We start from the raw sequence: 20,210 nt of genomic DNA, 5'->3' as shown, positions 1-20,210 counted from the left end.
GAAGTATCATCTTCACATATAACACAGATGCAGAATGAATCCTGTAAAATCAGTTGAAGAGCAGAGAGAAACTATAAGGATGAAAACAACTAATCCAGTGCTTTATGTATGGGGAAAACGAAACTTAAGCAACTTACAGTTATCAACCGACTTTAGGTAAAAGATAATCACAATCAAATCACACTCCCACAATAAAGTCGGTGTAATGCATTGCTAAGTTTAACAGACATTGTTCACATAATGAGAGATGAAGTAATGAAGACAACTCACCGTCTCTCCTCATGTTGCCTCTTATCACTTTGACCGTGGAGCCCTGAGCCCTCGCGACCCCGGTCAAAGCCCCTAACAATAAAACCATCCACATCTGGAGCAGCAGCGGTGCGCACATGGCGACAACAAACTCCGAAACCCTCAGAGAAGCCTTCACCTCCCAGTGACTCAAAAATAAAAAGTTATTACCCCACGGGTAAGGAGAAAAAAAAAAAAAAAAAGTTTGTGTCAGAGCGAACTTTCCATTCAGTGACTTGAAGCTTCCTCACTCCTCCCAGTCCCCACACCAGCCCGATGCAGAGCCACTTGTTGACTGCTGCGCACCGTGCTGTGCCTTCCTCTCGCAGTGAAGCCTCCGGAACAGCTCCGTCCAAAAGGTGGAGGATGATATAGCAGCGTTCACGGTCACAGCTCAGACTGAAGGCGCCCGACTTCTTATCGCTGTTACCAAAAGAAAAAATCCTGTTCAGTCACCGAGAGATTTCCCGCATTGTTTGCTAATGTCTGTCTGCGTGTCCAGCCGACCGTGCCAAGGCAGTGTACGTGTGTGTGTATGTGTGTGTGAGACCAGGCAAGCTGGAGTGGTAGAAGGCCAGAGAGGAGAGATCGATCTATAGACTTAACACTATCTATCAATATACGTCTGTCTGTCTAAGAATCAGATGAACAATACTTATGTAAACAACCACAATAGGATAACTTTATTAATGGTATTAAGGAAATGAGATATACAGTATAAGTATTGTGGAAGTAAAATTCAATAACATAGGAAATAAAAAAAAAATGGAGATTATGTCACTATAGTATTTACATTACTTATTTCTTACGTGTAATTCTGACTCCACAGCCTCCTTGTTTCATTGAGGGGAACAGCTTGTCCGCTTGTGAGCAGCCCCCCTTGCTTGTGTCTGCCTCTCTCTATGCTGTGGTCTTTCTCAGGTTGGTATGTAACATTATACTATTGGATTGTGTTGTTAGTGTGTGTGAGTGCAAGTGTATTTTTAACTTTTTCTATCTATCTAACTATATGTAGGAGAGGAAATGCAGGAGAGAGTGGATGTCTCTGCTGCTCCAAGACTTCAGGAAACAGCTGACATAAGATCACTTGGATTGTGATGACGGACCATAAGTAGAAGGACACTCAATGGAGCGCATACCTCCGCCAAGGTCAAACAGTCGCCTTATGAAAGCACATTTCAATTCACTGGATCCAGATTGGGATCCGTACCAAATTGCTCAAACTCCCTTACCAAGATCCACGATTTTGTTCCTTGAAATCAACTACAAATCTTGCAATGTTATAGAAAAGTGAAAGAAATTGCTCAATCCACCCCCTGATCCAGATGTGCACCATAAACATGAATGAGTATTTCTCATCTCTGATCCATATCCCACCATTCCACTCAGATTCATGGAAATCAGATTAGTCATTTTTGTGTCATCCTTCTAAAGAACCAACCAACACTGATGATACGTAACCTCCTTGGAGGTAATGACTTTTTGTGTGTTTTTTTTTTGTTCTGTTGTCCTCCACAGACTTCTTCTTCCCTCCCTCTGTTACGCTATCTTCCACGGATCACTCCACACTTTTAAAGAAGCTGTCAGAGCACATCTAACACAACACACATATTACATGATTGAACTTGTTGAGAAAATATGTAAATGCAGGCTGAGGTTTGCCAGACCTCATTCAATAGGCAGCTCTGTGTAAGCCAAAGTCAGACTATTACCAACATGAATTATGTTTGAAGTAGTTGCACTTACTAAATTCCACAGTGATTTATCCAGCCATCTCAAGATGTCATGACAGGGTGTTACATGCTGTATTTGCAGCGAACGCCTCTTGCTTCTGTTTCTGATTCTGACCACAGAGAGTCCCCTCAGGGCTCATTCATATCCTCACAGGTTCATTCAGGACAGAAACTCCTGTTTTTTGGTCACTCACTCACTGTCAGCAGCTTGTCCTTCCCTTTCCTTCCTTGGCATCCTGCGTCCACTCACGCCGCCGCTCGTTCGAGAATTATTTCGACTTTATGGGACGAACTCGCCAACTTGAGGTTTCCGCTGACAGAGCGCAAAGCCGTCTCATCAGCTCGCAATTGGCTAATGAGCAATCCAGCACCTTTAAAACATAGAAGCACTCAGGGAATGATATAGGTTGTTAATAGGGAGTGGAGATTAATTAAAATTATAAGCTATTAGACTTCCCCCCTATGAGTTTCAAAGGCATATGCGCCCAGGGGAATGATTTCGTAAGAACACTTAGAGGTTGCTGGCAGGCACACATGTATCATACACCATGCATGCTTATGCACACACACACAAATGACACACTCACACACAGATACCTTTGAATCTCCTTTTACTGAAAGTGTAACTTGCCAAGTCTTTGATAAAAGTGAAATGTGGAAATATCTGCACCGCAACCCGGACAACAATTTCACACATGAACAGACTGAATCATATCAGTGGTAAAAACATCCATTGTTTTGTAGATACAACTTCACAACTCATTATACAGAGTAAGAGCATCATTGCAGTCCAATGTATTGCAATGCTGTGCCAGTAGCAGACATACTTGTAATCTTTCTCTAACTATATCTTCCATCCCTGCCCTATGTGTGTGTGTGTGTGTGTGTGTGTGTGTGTGTGTGTGTGTGTGTGTGTGTGAGTGTGTGTGTGTGTCTGTGTGTGTGTGTGTGTGTGTGTGTCTGAATGATCTGGCATTTGTCTTTTCATCCCTGAAGCGACATCTCAGTGCATAGATGTACTCTCGAGCAAACTTAATATCTAATACGTGTGTGGATAGGGGGGCAGAAGGCTTGCCTTGAGGCGGGAACTCTTACTACTAAATATAAAAGACCTGGTGTACATGGCCACTGTATAGGATTTAGTGGCATCTAGAGGTGAGGTTGCATATGGCGACTGGCTGAGTAACCATCCCCCGTTGCTTCCTTTCCAAGCGTTTTGGGGACCACCCGGTGGCCTTCAGGTAATGTAAAAACACCCAAAGGTCCTCTCTAGAGTAAGTGTGTTCGGTTTGTTTGCTCTGGGCTACTGTAGAAACATGGTGGTGTATTATATGGTGGGGTCTGTGGGAGAGGAAGTGCTCCACCTGTATGTGAGCTGCTCATTCTAAGGCATTGAAAACAGTGAATTTGGGAAACATCACCACTGAAAACATAATTATGAGTATTACGTTGATTCTAAAGGGAACCCCCTAAATCCTATGAAATGGTCCATTCATTCCCATCAGCGATAGACGTGTTGAAATTTCTGCCATGCCCTTGAGCAAAGCAGTTCCATAGCTGGCACGAAGACACTTTCAAATCAAAGAATGCTTAAGTACCATCGTCGTCGAGCTCAAGCCTTGATTTGGCATGAGATATTGATGTCTAGTTATATTAATACTTTAACGTGTGTTAACATGTATGCTCACCTGCTTACACGTGATTCACGTGTATATATTATCAGTAGCAGTTCGTGCCAAGATGCCGAACCTGGATGAGTCTGACTAGGACTCAGACTCTGGTAATAGGGACTCGGATCTGGTTCTTCATGGGTAACTTCATATAAACTGATCATTATGACCTAATAAACCTGTGATGTAGTTATAAGATGCAATGTCACTCAGATTGACAATCCGATTCATTTACCTGGCTTTTACTCCAGTTGTCCAGAAAATGTGCACAGATTTCATCGTTGATTCACCAGACTGACATGGCTGCCCACAGGCAGATCAATACATTCAACATAATCTAGTGCTAGCATGGCCCCAAGGCAGGAGTTGGACCGGAGATGCTAAGATGTGATGGACTGGAACGATAAAGAGGTGATTGAGTTTCACAACCACAGTCATTCACCAGTTGCCAGTTGTGGTGGAACTTGGGGGTTATTTTAAAATATTAAATAATGTGTTTTTGTTTTTGCTCTAGAAATTAAATTCCTTAAATAAACAATTTCTCATCTTGGCCTTTCACCACTCCAGAGAGTTCTGTGATGACTCTGCAGATGTTGGATGTATCGATGGGGAGGATGTGTCTACCAGAGGGTAGTGCACAGCTTAGTGGACTGATGTGACTTTGTGGACTGCACCTCAACACCAGCACCAGTTGACTTCTGAAGATTAGGATGTCCTGCTTCTTTGCATTTCATTCGGGGGAGAGGTTCCAGGAGTACAAACACAGGGACGTCCCTTTGGCTCTCCTGATTGGCTTCCTTTGGAAACATGGGGCCGACCTGAGGAACCGTGCTGCAGCTGTTCTATGAGCATTTGGTGACCAGAGTCCTTTTCCACACAGGACTGGTTCTTCTCACCAAGGTGAAGTGGTTCAGTTATGGGGCTGGACTCTGTGGATGTAGTCATGGAGAAGAGGCGGTTGTCTATACAGTGTTCTGCTGAGCCAAAGGGTTCAGTAACAAACTCCAGAGGTGTTCCAGTTGACACCATAGAGGGGGTTCATTCTTCCCTCGGCCATCAAGTACAGGTACATCAGTGCTCTGACGTTCAACCACTATTAAATTGCACTTTTCTCTCAGGTGCACTTTGTGTTAGTTTCTGGGTAAATTCTGATTCTGAACATTACCGCTTTTGTCCTATTGTTGATTCTGTAATTCCACCTCACACAATTTTGTTCACGTTTGCATTTGTCAATTCCTCAATTCACTCACTTGTGTATTTATTTTTGTTATTACAAATGATTTTACAAATACATTTACTTCTCTCTTTCCGGAATGTTAAACAGTTGTAGCAAAGCAATTTCCCTGCAGGGATCGCTAACGTTTTTCTGATTCTGATTATATTCAGGGTTTAATCTACATTTCTAATTCCTGGTCCACCTGCACAGAGCGAAGCACTGAATGATCTCATTATTGAAGGCATTTGTGGGCAGAGCTTAAAAGCCAATGAGGCAGCAGGGTGTTCTTGCTCTCTGCTCGTTTGCAAACAGCACCTCTTCCATGTTTTGTGCAGATTGTTGTGGAGGAGACACTAACAAGCTTGATAGATATCACAATTATATGAATGCCTCTATTGTAATGGTTAAAGGACTGTGTTAGCAAAATAACAACACTATTTACCCCCTGTGCTATCTAGGGAGATGCTTTTGGTTAATATCTGCCAGCTTTTGAGACAACCATCTTGGAAATGTTTGACACATCCCCACTAGAATGAAAGTGACGCTGGTTACGGTGAGTGGAATTGTTTTTGGAGTATATTAAAAAGATTGTATCAAAAAGATAATCAACAGTGGATACCTGTTTTTGCACAATTTGTGTGCTTGTCTCTTTTGTATTTTGGTGGAGCTGACCCTTTATAGTTTTTTTCTGAACAAAGGAATGAATGAAGATACTGATTGGAGCTACTGTGTCCCTGATTACCCATTGAGTTATCTTTCAATACTAAAAGTTATCCAATTTATGTATCATTGCTGTAATGTGTTATCAAAGACTTTGGATAAAACAAGGCTCATTGCAGAGACATGGGTTATACCCACTCCTCTCTCTCATACACACACACCCACTTGCACACTTGTTGTTTAATAGATTTTCTGGTTTGGATCCAACCGGGCTGATTTCCCAGAAATAGTGCGGTGCTATCCATAACTTTGTGTGTGTGTGTTTGTGTGTGCATTTCTATTTGTTTGTGTGTGCGTAACTGATAAAAGCCATACTTATTATATCAATAACAGATTTCTTCGGCTGGTTGGGCAAAATGAGAGATGGCGAGAAAGAGCAGAAAGAAAGAAAAGTGATAAAAGGAGAACGAGGAGGAGAAAGACAAAGAGTTAGAGTCATCTTGGGGAATGTAATACCAATTCTGGATGTAACATGAGGGCAAACAGAAATTGTGAAGAAAGAGGGATTTAAGACTTGATTTAGAGAAACAGATGGTGAAGTCAATCAGTCAGCCGTCATTTGATACATTTTATTCCACATGGAATCTCCGGGTCTGACGCTCTATTATACTCATGAAGACTGGGATGTTATAGACCCAGGAAACAGTGTCTGCATGTTGTCTGCTATTGCTTGTCCTTGCACACTTCTATTTGTGCGTGCCTGTGTTGGACACAGCATAAGCAGGTGGATGCTTGCATACATTGTGCAACTTTGGTTTTATTTCTGGTGAAAAATGAGTCACACGATCAGCTCACACACAAAGGTAATGAAAATTACCTCTGCACTGTATTTGATTAAAACTTAGGATTGTTTTTTAATTAAAAAATAAAACTTTATCTTGCTTTTAAAATGTAGAAACGGCTTGGTTCGAAATACCAATGCAGATGTTTGGCAGCAGGTTTAAGAGCCTAAAGTCAAAGGTGAACATGGGAAAGAGCTTGTGTCGCTTTTCTTCTTTTCTTTGCTCTATTCACATCTTCTTTTGTCCTCCCCGTCTCATTTCCTTCGCACCTCTTCATCCTTCGATCCTTTGGCTTAGTGTCAGATGAGAGAGGATTAGCTTTGGTAGAGGGAAGACATGACCATTGTTTTAGTGCGGGTGTGTGTGCTGTGGTATGTGTGCACTCGCTAACCTGGGAGCTATGACACAAATGCTGCGGTCACCTTTATTTCTTAAATCAACCAGTAAAGGTTTGAAATGAGTTTTAAAATGGACAGACAGTAGCTAATGAAGTTTTGTAGTTGCTATATTCTTACTTGATTTCGTATCTGTTTTAAAGGCCTCAGACACCTTTAGACACCTTTCTGGATGTAGTTTGAGGTACTAGTACCCCTAAGATGATAAATCAGTGGTTTAAAGTAAAAAAACAAAATTGCTGTAATGTGTATTTCCATGCCCTCTCTTCTGTCTCTCTCTGGAGCTGCAGACAGAACAGGCTGTTTTCGCCTGCCTCCTGAGCCCCTCCTCTGATTGGCTTACTGCACTTTGAGTGACATACGACCAGGCCTATCACCAGTCTCATTCTGGCGCATTTGACGATCTCTCAGGTAAACACAGCTGAAAGTCACATTATGTTTGTATAACGCTATAGAACACCAGCCACATATTCACAGTCAGTTACAACAGGATGTTTCTGAATGGTAGGTTACACAGTCCTCAAGTTTGTTCAAGTTTGAACAGGACAGTTGGTCAATGTAGGAGTAACGTCCCGAGTTACAGTACGGAGCTTCAGTCCCGAGTAACGAGTTACGTCGGCGTTACTCCGTACAGAGCCCAGTGACGCGGAACGTCAGAAGAAATAAAGCAGTAACGTTCTTAGGAGGAATGTGCACGGACACATTCTCTTCCTTACATCCGTCCACGCTGCAGTGTTTCTTCAGTGTTGTCAAGAAGGTTGCCGGTTCAAACCCCACTCTCTCCCATCTGCATGCCGAAGTAAGTCGCTTTGGATAAAAGCCAAATGACATGTAATGTTTGTTGTGGTTAGCCTGTGGTAGCTAACAAGCTGCTAGCTCAGCAACATGTCTGCTTGGTGTCGCGTTCGGTGTTTGGAGGGTTGAGGTGGAAGTGAAAGAGAGCAGGTGTGGTGGGTTTGGAGGCTGGACTGGTACCGGCTGGGTGGGGCTGAGAGACGAGTGGGACCCCATATGACTCCTACGGGGGAGGAAGTACGAAACAAGACATTTTAATAACATATTTCTTAGAATGGACTGAGTAAAAAAGTCTGTGGAGTGACTGGTTTCATACTTTGAGGTCCCTGCTGACCCCCTCCAAGTCACTGTGGATAGTAAAATCCCAGAAAATGTATTTCACACATTATTGTCCCTTTACCTTTGTATGTGGAGCAAAGCAGGTCTCGTTTCCACACAGTTTGGATTGGTGTCAGTAATGCCGTACTGACTTTACCCCCTAGTGTTCAGTATTGCATTTTTCTATGTGCAGCCAATGCTCCTTGACCAATATTTGGACAAAACCAGTTGCTCAAAGATTGCTGGTTAAGCATTGTTCACGTCAATTCGATTTGCATCAATATATCTATTAAAATGGATGTAAAAATTGAACTCTCCAACATATATATGACCACAAGTAATCTGAATGAAACAGCAACTTGGCTAATCAGTTTTATGCTAACTTCCATAGAGGACACGGTCTGTTTGTAATCCATTGCAGCTGGTGGACCAGCCGTAGATCTACAGGTGGAGTCCTGCTTGCTGTTCCTAAGTCAAGGTTGAAAACAAAAGGTGACCGTGCCATTTCCATCAGGGCCCCTCGGCTTTGGAATGGCCTACCTGAGGAGATAAAGATTACAGAGCCAGTTACTTCTTTAAAATCCCTTTTATAGACTTGCTGTCATGTGATACTGTGATTTTATCGTTTTCTTTTCACCTATGCATATTGTGCATGTAAATCCAATGCACTTTATGTATCTAAACTGTGTGTGTAACACATTGTGCAGGCAGATGGTCCGTTGTTGTTTTGATCGTTATTTTCTGCTGTGAATACTCTTTACTGTTACAGAACCGAAGTGACAAAAATCCAAGTTGACCATAGCAGCAGCTCTTCTCTTTGATGGAAGAAACAGCCACTTTCAAGCCTGCAGGGGGTGAATCACTCTTTGAGAGTAAATGCACACACTTTTGTGTGGAGTATATCTTTAAACTCTTCAAGCTGTTTCAGCTCCCAATTGAGCGATTGAGTTAACTGTCCTAAAACTGGCCATTTTTCCCACTAAATTGTCTCAATGCTTTTTTGATTTTCACTGTACTCTTGTGTTTGTATAACAGCAAGTTATAGTGCATGTCTGTTTGGTGGTTAAAATAACATAAATGTCACGCCTTCTTATATTTCCTGTATGTCTTCAATGTGTCGGTTCAGGAGAGTAACGGATTCCTCCAGGTTCCCACAGTAGTCTGCTGTTCTTGGTTACCCTCTGGGAATCTCTTAATGAGCTCAAAATGTGTGTGTTCCTACCCATGAGCATGTGTATGTGTGTGTGTGTGTGTGTGTGTGTCTGTCACAGGATGAACATCGAGGCATGTAGTTTATGTAAAGGATGTGCTTGCATTGTATGGAAGATGGAGAGTTGATTGTGTGGCAGTGGAGCATGTAGGTATGTATGTGGAGGTGTGTGACAGAATGTGTGTCTGTGTGTGTGTGTTCTGACATGCTCCAATCGGCCGTGTTGAGTAATTAGAGCTAGTGTAAGTCAAGGCTGAATTATGGAATCCTGTACTCCCAGCAGTTGCCTCGCTATCATCATGTGTGATTTATATTCATGGCTATAGTCACACATTACACAAACACATAGAAATACATTTTAATTTTATCAAAACTTGTTCGATGTGGTGGTGTCTGCCACTAAATTAATACCTGAAAGTTAACCTTTGTAATCAAAATCTCCAATTTATTTAAATTAAAATTAAAATACCATTGGGTTTGAGGAACATCTCATGAACAGACTTTAAAGTGTAAAAGTGCGAGTTCACCAAAGTGCGAGTTCACCAAAGTCACTCAGTGATCTTCAGCAAAATGGAGATTGTAGTTATATGAGTTATATGGACTCTTGGGGACACAATTTTAAAGTGGAAATAATCATTTTGATCTCGATAAACTTTTTTCCACTCTCCGTCCATGTTTAGTGAAGTACTGTATTTAGTCAAAACATTGCCAAATATTGAGATTGTAAGTAAACACAGATAATCTGTGGGTGGATGCATGCCCTCAAATACAAGCACATAAACATTGAAGAACCCCTTTCGTTTTGGTGTAAATGCAGATTCAAGATTTATTTCTATCACTTTCTTGAACAGAAATGAACCATTTAGACCACTTTCTTTTTTCCTTTGTATTTTCACATTCATTGATTGACCTTGGCAGGTTCATGTGTATGTACATAGACTCAGTCGTTATTTATTAATTAGACAATACACACACACACACACACACACACACAGCAATCATAGGCTCTGCAACATAAAAACAGACAACAGCAATGAACATGAAGCCATAACAAGCCCTCTAGACATTAATGAGCATGTGTACTAAAAATATCCACTCGACATATAAGGATAGACACACACACACACACACACCGACATTGACGACATTGTTGTGTTTGAATTAAGTACATGCACACTCAGCTTACATCAGAGCAGATAATGCTGTGCTCTCTCTCTCTCTCTCTCTCTCTCTTTCTTTCTCTCTCTCATTCTCTCACACACACACACACACACACACACACACACAGACACACACATACCATATACATGAAAAAACAAAATACGAAGCATACAGAATGGGCAGCGCTCCCCAACAGAGCTGATAAGACTTAATTGCCTTAGCTCCTTATTATCAAGCACACAGCAGAGTCGTAAAATGTGAAATTTAATCCTTTACAGCCATTACAAGAATATAAAACACTTTATTTAGTGTCTGAACATTAAAATAGTAGAATTAAGCACAGTCACAGTAGGATCAAACACACACACACACACACGCACACACACACAAACACACACTAACACCACACACACAAACACACACACATACACAAACACAACACCAGGATCTAAATACGATTTGTTGATACATTGAAAAGCGGTTTTTCCACTCATTTTGTTTAGCCTAAATGCTGTCCAGGGCTTCTGTTTGTTTTATAAACCTCAATCAATTATATTGTAATTGGACTATTTACTTCACCATCTCCACCAAGTGGTGTTATTTAAAAAAAAAACCCACAGAAATAGCTTGGATGCTGTAGTATGATAACACCACTTTGGTTTATGCAGGAAATACATGGAGATGGTGAAGTAAAAAAAAGTTCACTGAGTAAAAACTAACAAAGCATCTATACATCTGAATTATTTTGGTCCACTCATTGACAACAAGCAGGCAAGAATTGTAATGGTGTCAATATATCAAGCATAAATCAAGAACATTATACTTTCATATTCATACTCAAAGGCCATGATAGTACATAATGAACGGATGTCAATCAGTGCGTGAGTCTGACGTTTCTGTTAACAGATGTCAGCCCAATGTCATTTCAAATCGTGGTCTGTATATAGACGAAGCGTCTCCACTTCCTCCTACTATCCACAAATGAAGCTAGAATGTTCGTCATCAGAGATTGTGCAGAAGCAATCAGGGGATGGAGCCACGGCAACGACAAGGTCATGTCAATATGCTTGACTAATCGTGAGTCAGTCTCAACTGTCAATCATGATCATAGATGTTGAATGCACAAATTCTTAGTCACTTTGGATAAAAGCGACAGCTTTGTAATGTCATGATGCTTAAACCTGCAATGGAAACCAAAATGAATGTGTTGGGTTGGTACATCTACATCCATCAACATGGAGAAGGCAGGTGGCTATCGCTTTTGAGAAGCTGGAATGTCGTCCATCTTTATATACAGTCTATGATAAAACCAAATCGAGTTCAGCTAAGTTAAGAACCCGATGATATTTGGCCATATTGTTGTTTATTTATATGGACAGCGGCATACAGCATGGCCATCATTACTTATAATCAGTTGGCATCAGGTGGTTGTGGAGAAGCTGGTAGAGTTGGCGTTAGCAGCACGAGGGGCAGGCAGCGCTCACAGGTGCTGGTGTAATTGGGTTTATGAACAGCATGCTGACTAATGAATGGTCTCACTGCGGCAAAGAGACATGGTTGGTTGTTTTACATATGAACCAGGAGGTTAAAGACTTTTTTAATTATGAACACGAGTGAGCCAAAAAATAAATAAAATGAAATGATTTGAGGCAGCAGGCGGCATTTTGATGACAAAATGAATCATTTAGGAGTAAATTCAGAGTTGGAGGCCGAGTGCAGCAGCTGGATGCTTCAGTGAAAATCAGACAAGGATTTGGTTTGAAGATATCTCAGCCTGTAGTGTTTGGAAAGTGCTTCTGCAACATTTAAGGCATAACAATATCTGAAATTATTGCTATTACAGCGGAGATGGTGGAAAACATACAAAATAGGTTTTGAAAGCAGCACAGTGAGTTCTAATATTTGGCAAAACCAAACACTAAATCAGCCTTTTCTTTCCACATCCATTTAAATTTCATAAATTCCCGGAATAGTGCCTGGCCATTTGCACTGATTCATGGGGCACCAGAGGCTGTGGCACTGGAAACGTTCTTTTAGCACATTGAACACCCAGAGCTGCGGCCAAAAATGAAAAGAATTCAATGCGACCTGACAAAAAAAGTGCCTTCACTTGTTTCAGCTGCAGCGAAGACAATGTGGCCTCTCTGCCTCCTTCTGACAGACAATGTGATATTCAGACGTAAGGACACATTATTATAATTATATGTACCCTTTTGTGTTTTAAGGCACTTGATATCGCTGCTACATTAGAGAGTTATATCAAAGATAACTGGCCAGTTTACATGTCCGGCAGTATTAAGCTGAAGGAGGTATATATCCGTGACCCTTGAGGTTTTGTTCCATTACAAGTTTAAATTGTCTGTGCCAGTGTATCATCGTAAATAATATTTTCACACTTTGCATTAATCCGCTAAATAGCAAGAGGGTCTAACTCATATTGAAGTTGTAATGGATAGTCCAGCCAACTTCTACAACATATTAATGAATGGGACCATAGGTGTGTTAATGTAGGTGACTGGTGGGGCGGTGACTGCTCGGGTCAATCCATCAGAGTTTATATTTACAAATGAGTTTGTCTGTGCGTATCCCTGTGCAAGTATTTAGTAATTAGCCTGTACCGTATGTGTGTATGGTGTGTGTGTGTGTGTTTGGGTGCGTGCATGTGTGTATTTATTTATTTTTAGGGGGGGGGGGGGGGGGGGGGGGGGGCGTCCATTCCTGCACAAGAAATGGGCTTCAGAAATGTCAAGTAGCCTCAAACGGCCCATTAATCCCTGTGCTTCAGGGGTGCTGGTCTGCAGAGATATTCAGCATGTTACGTGACAGGATAGCCTGATGGACTCTCCCTCTCACACACGCACACACTGAGCTTGCTAAGACAAGGACATATATTCAGACAATGACTCTATCCTCTCTCTCTATATGGTCTCTCTGGTTCCACATAAAGCTGTATACAGTTTTGTTTATTCTTAATGTTTCTGGGGAGTCAGGATTATATGACGTGTGGTTCCCTGATGTATGAAACTCCAAAATCTTTCCAAGCCTGAAGGGCATTCAGTTCAGTCTAAACCTGTAGCTTTATACTTGACGGAAATGCGGCACTAAATGTCGAAACAGATTTGAATTCTTCATTTCGTCCTCGAACAATGTCAAACATTTCAAATGGAGGGAATATATGTGCTGCCATCATGACAAGGAGCTGTAATGACAGCGATTTTCTTCATATCCGTCCACAACTGCTTGAGCCATGAATGAGTATTGACATAATACAGTAGAAGTGCTGAGTTCCCTTTATTCATTTTTTCGCAGACAAAATCGATAAGTGATGAAGTGATGTTGAAGTTCCAGAGCAACAAAGAAAAAAAATAGCATAAAACTACAAGTGAGCCATTATTCTTATTGTATCTATTAAATGAAAAGTCTCAATAAATGTTGCAAAAGGTTAGGGATCGGATTACATTTTATTCATTGTGTGGAGAAAGAAATATTTGGCAGAGAGTGAGTGTACAGTGAGAACCCTTGATGTTAATCACCAGCCCCTGACAGCAGTGTGATTTTCTGTGCACCTTTTAAATCATTTTGCAGAGAGCAATGCAGTTTCTGTTGACTGCAATATTTCAGCTACATAAACTCAGTGGGAGCAGCTGAAATGTTTTTTTCATGTGGACCCAAACTAACTCCATCACCCACAGTGTGATTGCTTATTCAGTTCATTGTGCTTCATCGGCATTAAAGACCATATACACAAAGCACAACGCAATTATCAGCCCAGAAGACCGCCTTCGATGAAAGTTTTTGTTTTTGACCTTATTAACTCTCCATATGTTGTTTTTTTACATGGAAAGATATGAGCAAAATAAGAAGTTGCACAATGTCAACATATTTCCTTGAACCTACTATGCTCCAATGACAGTGTGAAAAACAGAAAACAGATCCAAAATCTCCCTGTTTCATGCATCACTTATCAAAGGAACCAAATTGTTTAGTCTGGCAAAAGACACCTGATACGAAATCTGCTACATATTTTGTGTCGACTTTCAGACCATTTTCATTTGGATGGCATTTTGCTTTCCCCCACACAATGTTGGCAGAACATTTGCATAAGGGCAACACAAACAAACACTAGGACTCACTATTAAGAGCTACTTCCGTGGCATAGATGGGGTGTTGGGTATAAGAAGTCTGATATCGAGGCCGGATCTCGACAACGGATTCAAACGCCACTAACCTCTTTCACCACCCACACAAGAATCACGTCAAACAGACAGAAAGAGTCGACAGCTGAGAGCCACAAAAGCACAGTTGAGTGCTCAAAACAATCGCCAGAGGCATTTGCCTGCAGCACACCATATGGCTGAGAGTCATGAAGATTGAAGGAGAGAACGGCTGATGTTGCAGCTTACATCTGCAAAGACGTGGCCCCAATTTGCATGCTGACACTGTGTCAACCGCTAAACCAACGAACATTAACAAATATAACATCGTATATGCACTTACCATTCTGATACACCCATTTTGGAACATAGCAGACTCCTCATCTGAGACTCAAACACGCGTGGATGGATCTACATTAGACGTCTTGATACGCGAAGCACGGCCATGAGTCAACCTTAACGAATATTAATCACATATTTACTTGTAAAAACCTTCACAGGAGAAGACTAACATGCATAACCCCTTCTTTCAGTCTTCATTATTCTGAAAAACCGATTCTTAAATAATATTTCAATCTTATGGAGCTCAGTGGAAACAGGTCAGTGACCTATTTTGCTTTTAGCCTTTTTCTTCAAACTCTATTCATCATGGGAAATTCTTCCCGCTGTGCCCAACTTCACATTCATGAACTTAGACTTTGAATTTTCACAGCAGGGAACTCCTCATGACCAATGATTCGCTATAATGACACAGTTTGTACCATGTTTTTGTCTGTGCTTGTTTTTTTTGCCAACTCAGGGGATCAAACCAATGATCCTCTTCTTACAGGCTTTCTTCTTCTTCTCCCACATTTAGGTCACACTGAATTTCATAGCAAAGATTATGCATAGTGGAGGGGTAGGTCAGCTTTTTCTTATACATCATCAACAACCTTGAGGTAAACAAACTTGCAGATGCAGGAGAATGTTCACCCTGGAAATATCTGGGATTCACTATCGCTTGAAAATGTTTTAAATTCAGGTTGAGCATGTCAGCTCCTCTCAGAGTGTGACGCTGTTCTGTGACACTCATCACACAGTCCTATGATGTGATTGTCATCAGCATTAAAACTGGTTTAACCTACATGAAGTAAACCATAGCACACCTGATGATATCATGAATGATGTGATATACTACAATACATATGTTGATGTTTGTTGGACCATCAATGCAGGGATACGTTGTTCAAATGTATTTGTACATTCAAAAAGGTTTTTTTTAAATGTAAATGTACTCAACATATCTCTGATTCTAACACAGAGTAAAAAAAAAATACACCACATTGAGCTATGGACAGATCCTAAGGCTATGACTGTTTGATCTCATCTTAAAACCTAAAGCTTCACGATAGTGCAGTACTGAGTTAAACAGAGACGGATCAAGGACTGACACTTTTGCTTTTATCTTTATGTTAATATACATGTCACAATTAGTCGCTTGTTATGCTTCCATGTCAGCAACTACCAGTAGGCATAGGCATTAGATGTTTGGGTCGTCCAAATGTCTGCCTGTCACATTCTTGTGAACACAATATCTCAAGAACACCTTTAGAAGATTTTAGCAAACTAGGTAAAAACGTCAAATTGTTCTCAAAGAACAACTGATTCGATTTTGGTTGTTGAGAGTCAAACGTCACTGTGGCCTTATAAACATGTTTTGGTTATCATGAACGCAACATCTCAAGAGCCCCTTGGGGGAATTTCTTCAAATTTGTAACAAACATTAATTTGGACTCAAGAATGAACTGATTTAATTTTAGTGGTTAAAGGTCAAGGGCACTGTGACCTCACACAACAATTGTTGTTATAGACTGACAGATTAATTTATTATAATTGTGGTAATCCTTGGCCTCTTGATCATGATACCTCAACTCTGCTTTTGGGGAACTTCATACATTTTTTACCATTTGTCACTTGGACTCAGAGATTAACATTTTAGATTTTAAGTGATAAGAAGTTAAATATCAAATTTATTTAATATGAATCTGGCAAAGAAATTAAATAGATGGACACTGCACTTGTTGTCAGAGGCGTATACAACTGCAGGGTGGTAATTCCAGTTATTCACTTTATTTTCATGATTTGTGCTATGGAAATTAAGCGTATCATTATTTAACCTTTATTGTTGTTTGATACTACTAGACAATTTAAAGTCCTCTTTCCATATGACCTGCTCCACACATTTCTAGAATGAGGAAACAGTCACAAATAGATGGAGAAAATTTTCGAGGAATAGTTCTGTCTCTCTGCGACCCCTACACTTAAAAAAAAACTGTACAACCCAAAAACCTTGTGCTTGAGGATTGACTCTCTTACTATATGTCATAGAGGAAAGTGTATCTTTCATTTCTGCTGAGGAAAGAGAGACAGCCATTATCAGCCGATTATTTCAATTTTATTAGTTCAATTAAAGTTCAAAGCAAGTGTAACTGCTTTATGGATAATTAAAGCTTGTTCTTTTTTTGCTTTTAGATTCAGCTATATTTTGTGCGCATTAATGTAAAAGAAACAAAAGTAGCTTTACCTTAAAGGGGATTTTGTGAGTTTAATGGAAACATTTAAAACAACAGGATTAATTGTTTTTTCTTTGGTTCAAGTTCAATTTCTGACCTGTGTCCTGCTTGGATTATTTACAAGCAAATTGTTTCATTTTATTCAATATGAGGGGCATTAAATAAATACTTTGTGATATCCTTTGTGCAAGCCGTCACACTCACAAAAGATGTATTGCTTTTCCAGTCCAAACTCAGACTGTTACAGCTATTTCACTCACTGCACCTTCAGGCGCTCAGAATGAAAGCACCCTTTTACATTCACTTAGTGCGTATTACATTTTACACTGTATTTTTCTTATTCTCACATTGAAAGCCTCAGGGTGCAGGATTTTTTCTACAAATTTTTCCTAAGAGGAGAATAAGTAGTCCTATCTCGCTGGTTTTCATTGTGCAGAGAAGATTGATATTTGTTACTGCCAGAGAGAAAGACAGAAAGTGAGTGGCAGGCATAGAGACACAGAACCAGGAGCGGGAAAACGACGAGTTATGTCTGAGTGAGCGGGAGAAGGAGGGAGTTATGCATATTTGAATGAAGTACAAACTCCGAGTATGAGCACCGGGTATATCTACATTGAGCTAAAGCGCACTGCTGACTCAGCTGCTATGATCAAACACTCTTCTCTTGCCTTGCATACACAGTTTCTCCATCTTGATCTCTTCTGTCTTTTCATCTGGCTCTCTCTCCCCCTCCACCCCTCTCTCGTTGGCTCCCTCTCCCTCCTTCCTATCCTCTCTATCCCTGTTTGTTTATGGATGCAGAGCTTACTATAGGACATGGGACTGCCTCCTCCAGAATTAAGATTTGTGTGCCGCAGGGCAGAAGTATTATGCTCCAACTCTAAAGGCCTCATGCACATATTTTGTGTGTTTTGATCCAATCAGAATTCAAGCACATCTATCAGCTAACAGTTGACTGTTTGGTAAGTGAAATATAATAAATGGAAGATTTAAAGCCCCTTGTTTTACTTTTACTTGACCTCAGTCTTTTCTCAGCCCTAAACAAAACTTTTTTCATCTTATCATCCAAAGTCAGTGGGTCCACCACTTTAATATACAGATTGAACTGTATTAATAACTCTTAAAATTATTGCAACGCCACTTTGCAGGTAGAACCCGTATGTCTTGGAAAGTTGCCATGTTAAAGAAAACGTTTCAACCAATAACATGGTTTCTCAATAATGATTTAAAGTAATGTCAAATCATGATCTGATTTGAATTGACTTGTTTAGCTGTGTTTAAGGATGTTTAGCCCCTGACTTTTGTTCACTTATTCCTTCTGTGCCACGCGATCACATCCTTATTCGAATGCACTTCATCGTGTACAACAGTGAGTGAATGCATCACCGTTAACACATCTCAACATTCACTGAGGATTCTGACAGTTCTCAGCACAGAACAATCTGTTGCCTGCTCAAGCTGTTTAGGTCATCCCTGTATAAACCCCGGACTGTGTTGTACAAGCAATGTTAATGGTTATTAGATCAACAACCATTTATCTGTGTGTTAATAATTCCTGTGAATCGCAGCTGAGCTCATAGATTCATCATTCATCTTCATCAGATCACTTTGAAGAATCTGTGTTGTGCTCTGGTCATCAACAGCCTTTGAATCTTGTGTCCATTAGTTAATGTTAGCATGCTACTATACGCTAAACCAAATACAGTCATTTCGGGCAGTTATAAGCACACTGATCTGGTAATACTGAATTTGAGAAGTTATTTCAAGGTATAAAATTGGGGTAAATTATCACCAATGACAACTGTGACTGACTCGCAATGGGTCTAGTGCATTATATTAGTGGGACCTCAATACCATAACTCCACATCATAATCACTGCCGCAAAACTAAGGTGAAGATGACATTTATATGCTTATGTTCCAAGGCAGAGCTTCTTGAATGACCATAGACTCTAAGTGGTGTCATGGCTCCTGAATGTCTCTTTCTGACTTTTCTATCTTTTTTTTACCTTTTCCATATTCCCACACAACATTTTAAACACAATATTTTCCTCTCCACAGCTTCCCTCTATTCTTCTTTACCTCCTCTGTCGACCTTTCTTTCCCCACATGTTGTTTCCTTCTGCCTTTTCCTATCTGCTTATATTCCTTCTTTCTCACAATCTACATCTCACCATCCTCCCCCCATTTCTCTACCTCCTCTCCCATTTTTACCCTCCATCCTTAGTGCCTTTCATGCTTCATCCCTCCATCGCTCTGTGCTCTGCCATCTCCCTCTTTCCTCTAATCATCTCAGTTTTTTTTTAAATGTCCCCGGCAGACAGCTCCTGTGCGGGTCCATTTAGTCACAGGCTTTTAATTAGGTGAAAGCAGATTAGGAAGGCCAGTCTCTATCCTGCTAATAGTGTGTGCACACACAGTCACAGTTACACACACACACACACGCACATGGCCACCTATCGACTGCACAAGCACATATTGTTTGTATTATTTATTCAGAAATGCAGTTTTATGTTTGTCTTGTTTTATGTGTACACACACATTTGTGAACATACATGAATGTGCTGGCCTGGCACCCAAGTACATTAGTGTGTTCGAAATGTGATTGCATTGTTTTCAAATATTTATTACAAACACAAACACACACACACACACAAACACACACACAAACAAATACTCACACACTCACACACTTGCATTTGTCAAACATGGGCCCCGGGGAACTCAGCATGTAGCTATTCTTATGGGAAACATTGTTAGCCAGAGTAATGTCAAGTAATTAATATTTAAGCCGCCTGCACATCCCTGTTAGTGTTGTGTTGTTGATGTTATGTTTGCTGGTGGTAGTGGCGTGTGTGTGTGCCGTGATGGTGCATATCAAAAACACTTTCAATGAGGTTGTCACTGAGTTTTTTTTAACGTGTTTGATTTAAGTGTCAATAAATGTTCCCTGTATATATAATATAAACTGCATAATCAATGCAAATACAGATGTTTTTTGTATCTTAGTGAGTGGTGGGTTGGATTCAGACTAACACCAGGCCAAACCCATCGAATCCCCAGACACATCTATTGAGTCACTGAGGAGCCTAAGAGGATTTATAACAAATTCTAAAGGATGGCGGTAAATCGGTGGGATAACTTATTCAGGACCACATTGTCCAGCAGGATAACAACAACAATTATTCCCATCTGGGTGTCATTCTCATGAGAAGGT

General features: G+C 40.6%; 1 protein-coding gene across 2 annotated transcripts in view; it reads right to left on the bottom strand.

Annotated features, from left to right (window-relative positions):
* pdgfd (platelet derived growth factor d) overlaps window positions 1-687 on the bottom strand; it is a 46,689-nt gene extending 46,002 nt beyond the window's left edge. Inside the window, exon 1 of one of the 2 annotated variants that reach the window (XM_062386730.1) lies at window positions 271-687. In XM_062386730.1, the coding sequence (XP_062242714.1) occupies window positions 271-388 (118 nt within the window). In that variant the 5' untranslated portion in view covers window positions 389-687. The remainder of the gene's footprint in view (window positions 1-270) is intronic. The other variant, XM_062386729.1, reaches the window with a different exon arrangement.
* Window positions 688-20,210: the final 19,523 nt, after the last annotated feature.

The sequence above is a fragment of the Platichthys flesus genome, chromosome 4 (assembly GCF_949316205.1).
Source record: "Platichthys flesus chromosome 4, fPlaFle2.1, whole genome shotgun sequence".
Classification (NCBI taxonomy): Eukaryota; Metazoa; Chordata; class Actinopteri; order Pleuronectiformes; family Pleuronectidae; genus Platichthys; species Platichthys flesus.
This window is presented reverse-complemented; position numbering and strand designations above follow the sequence as displayed.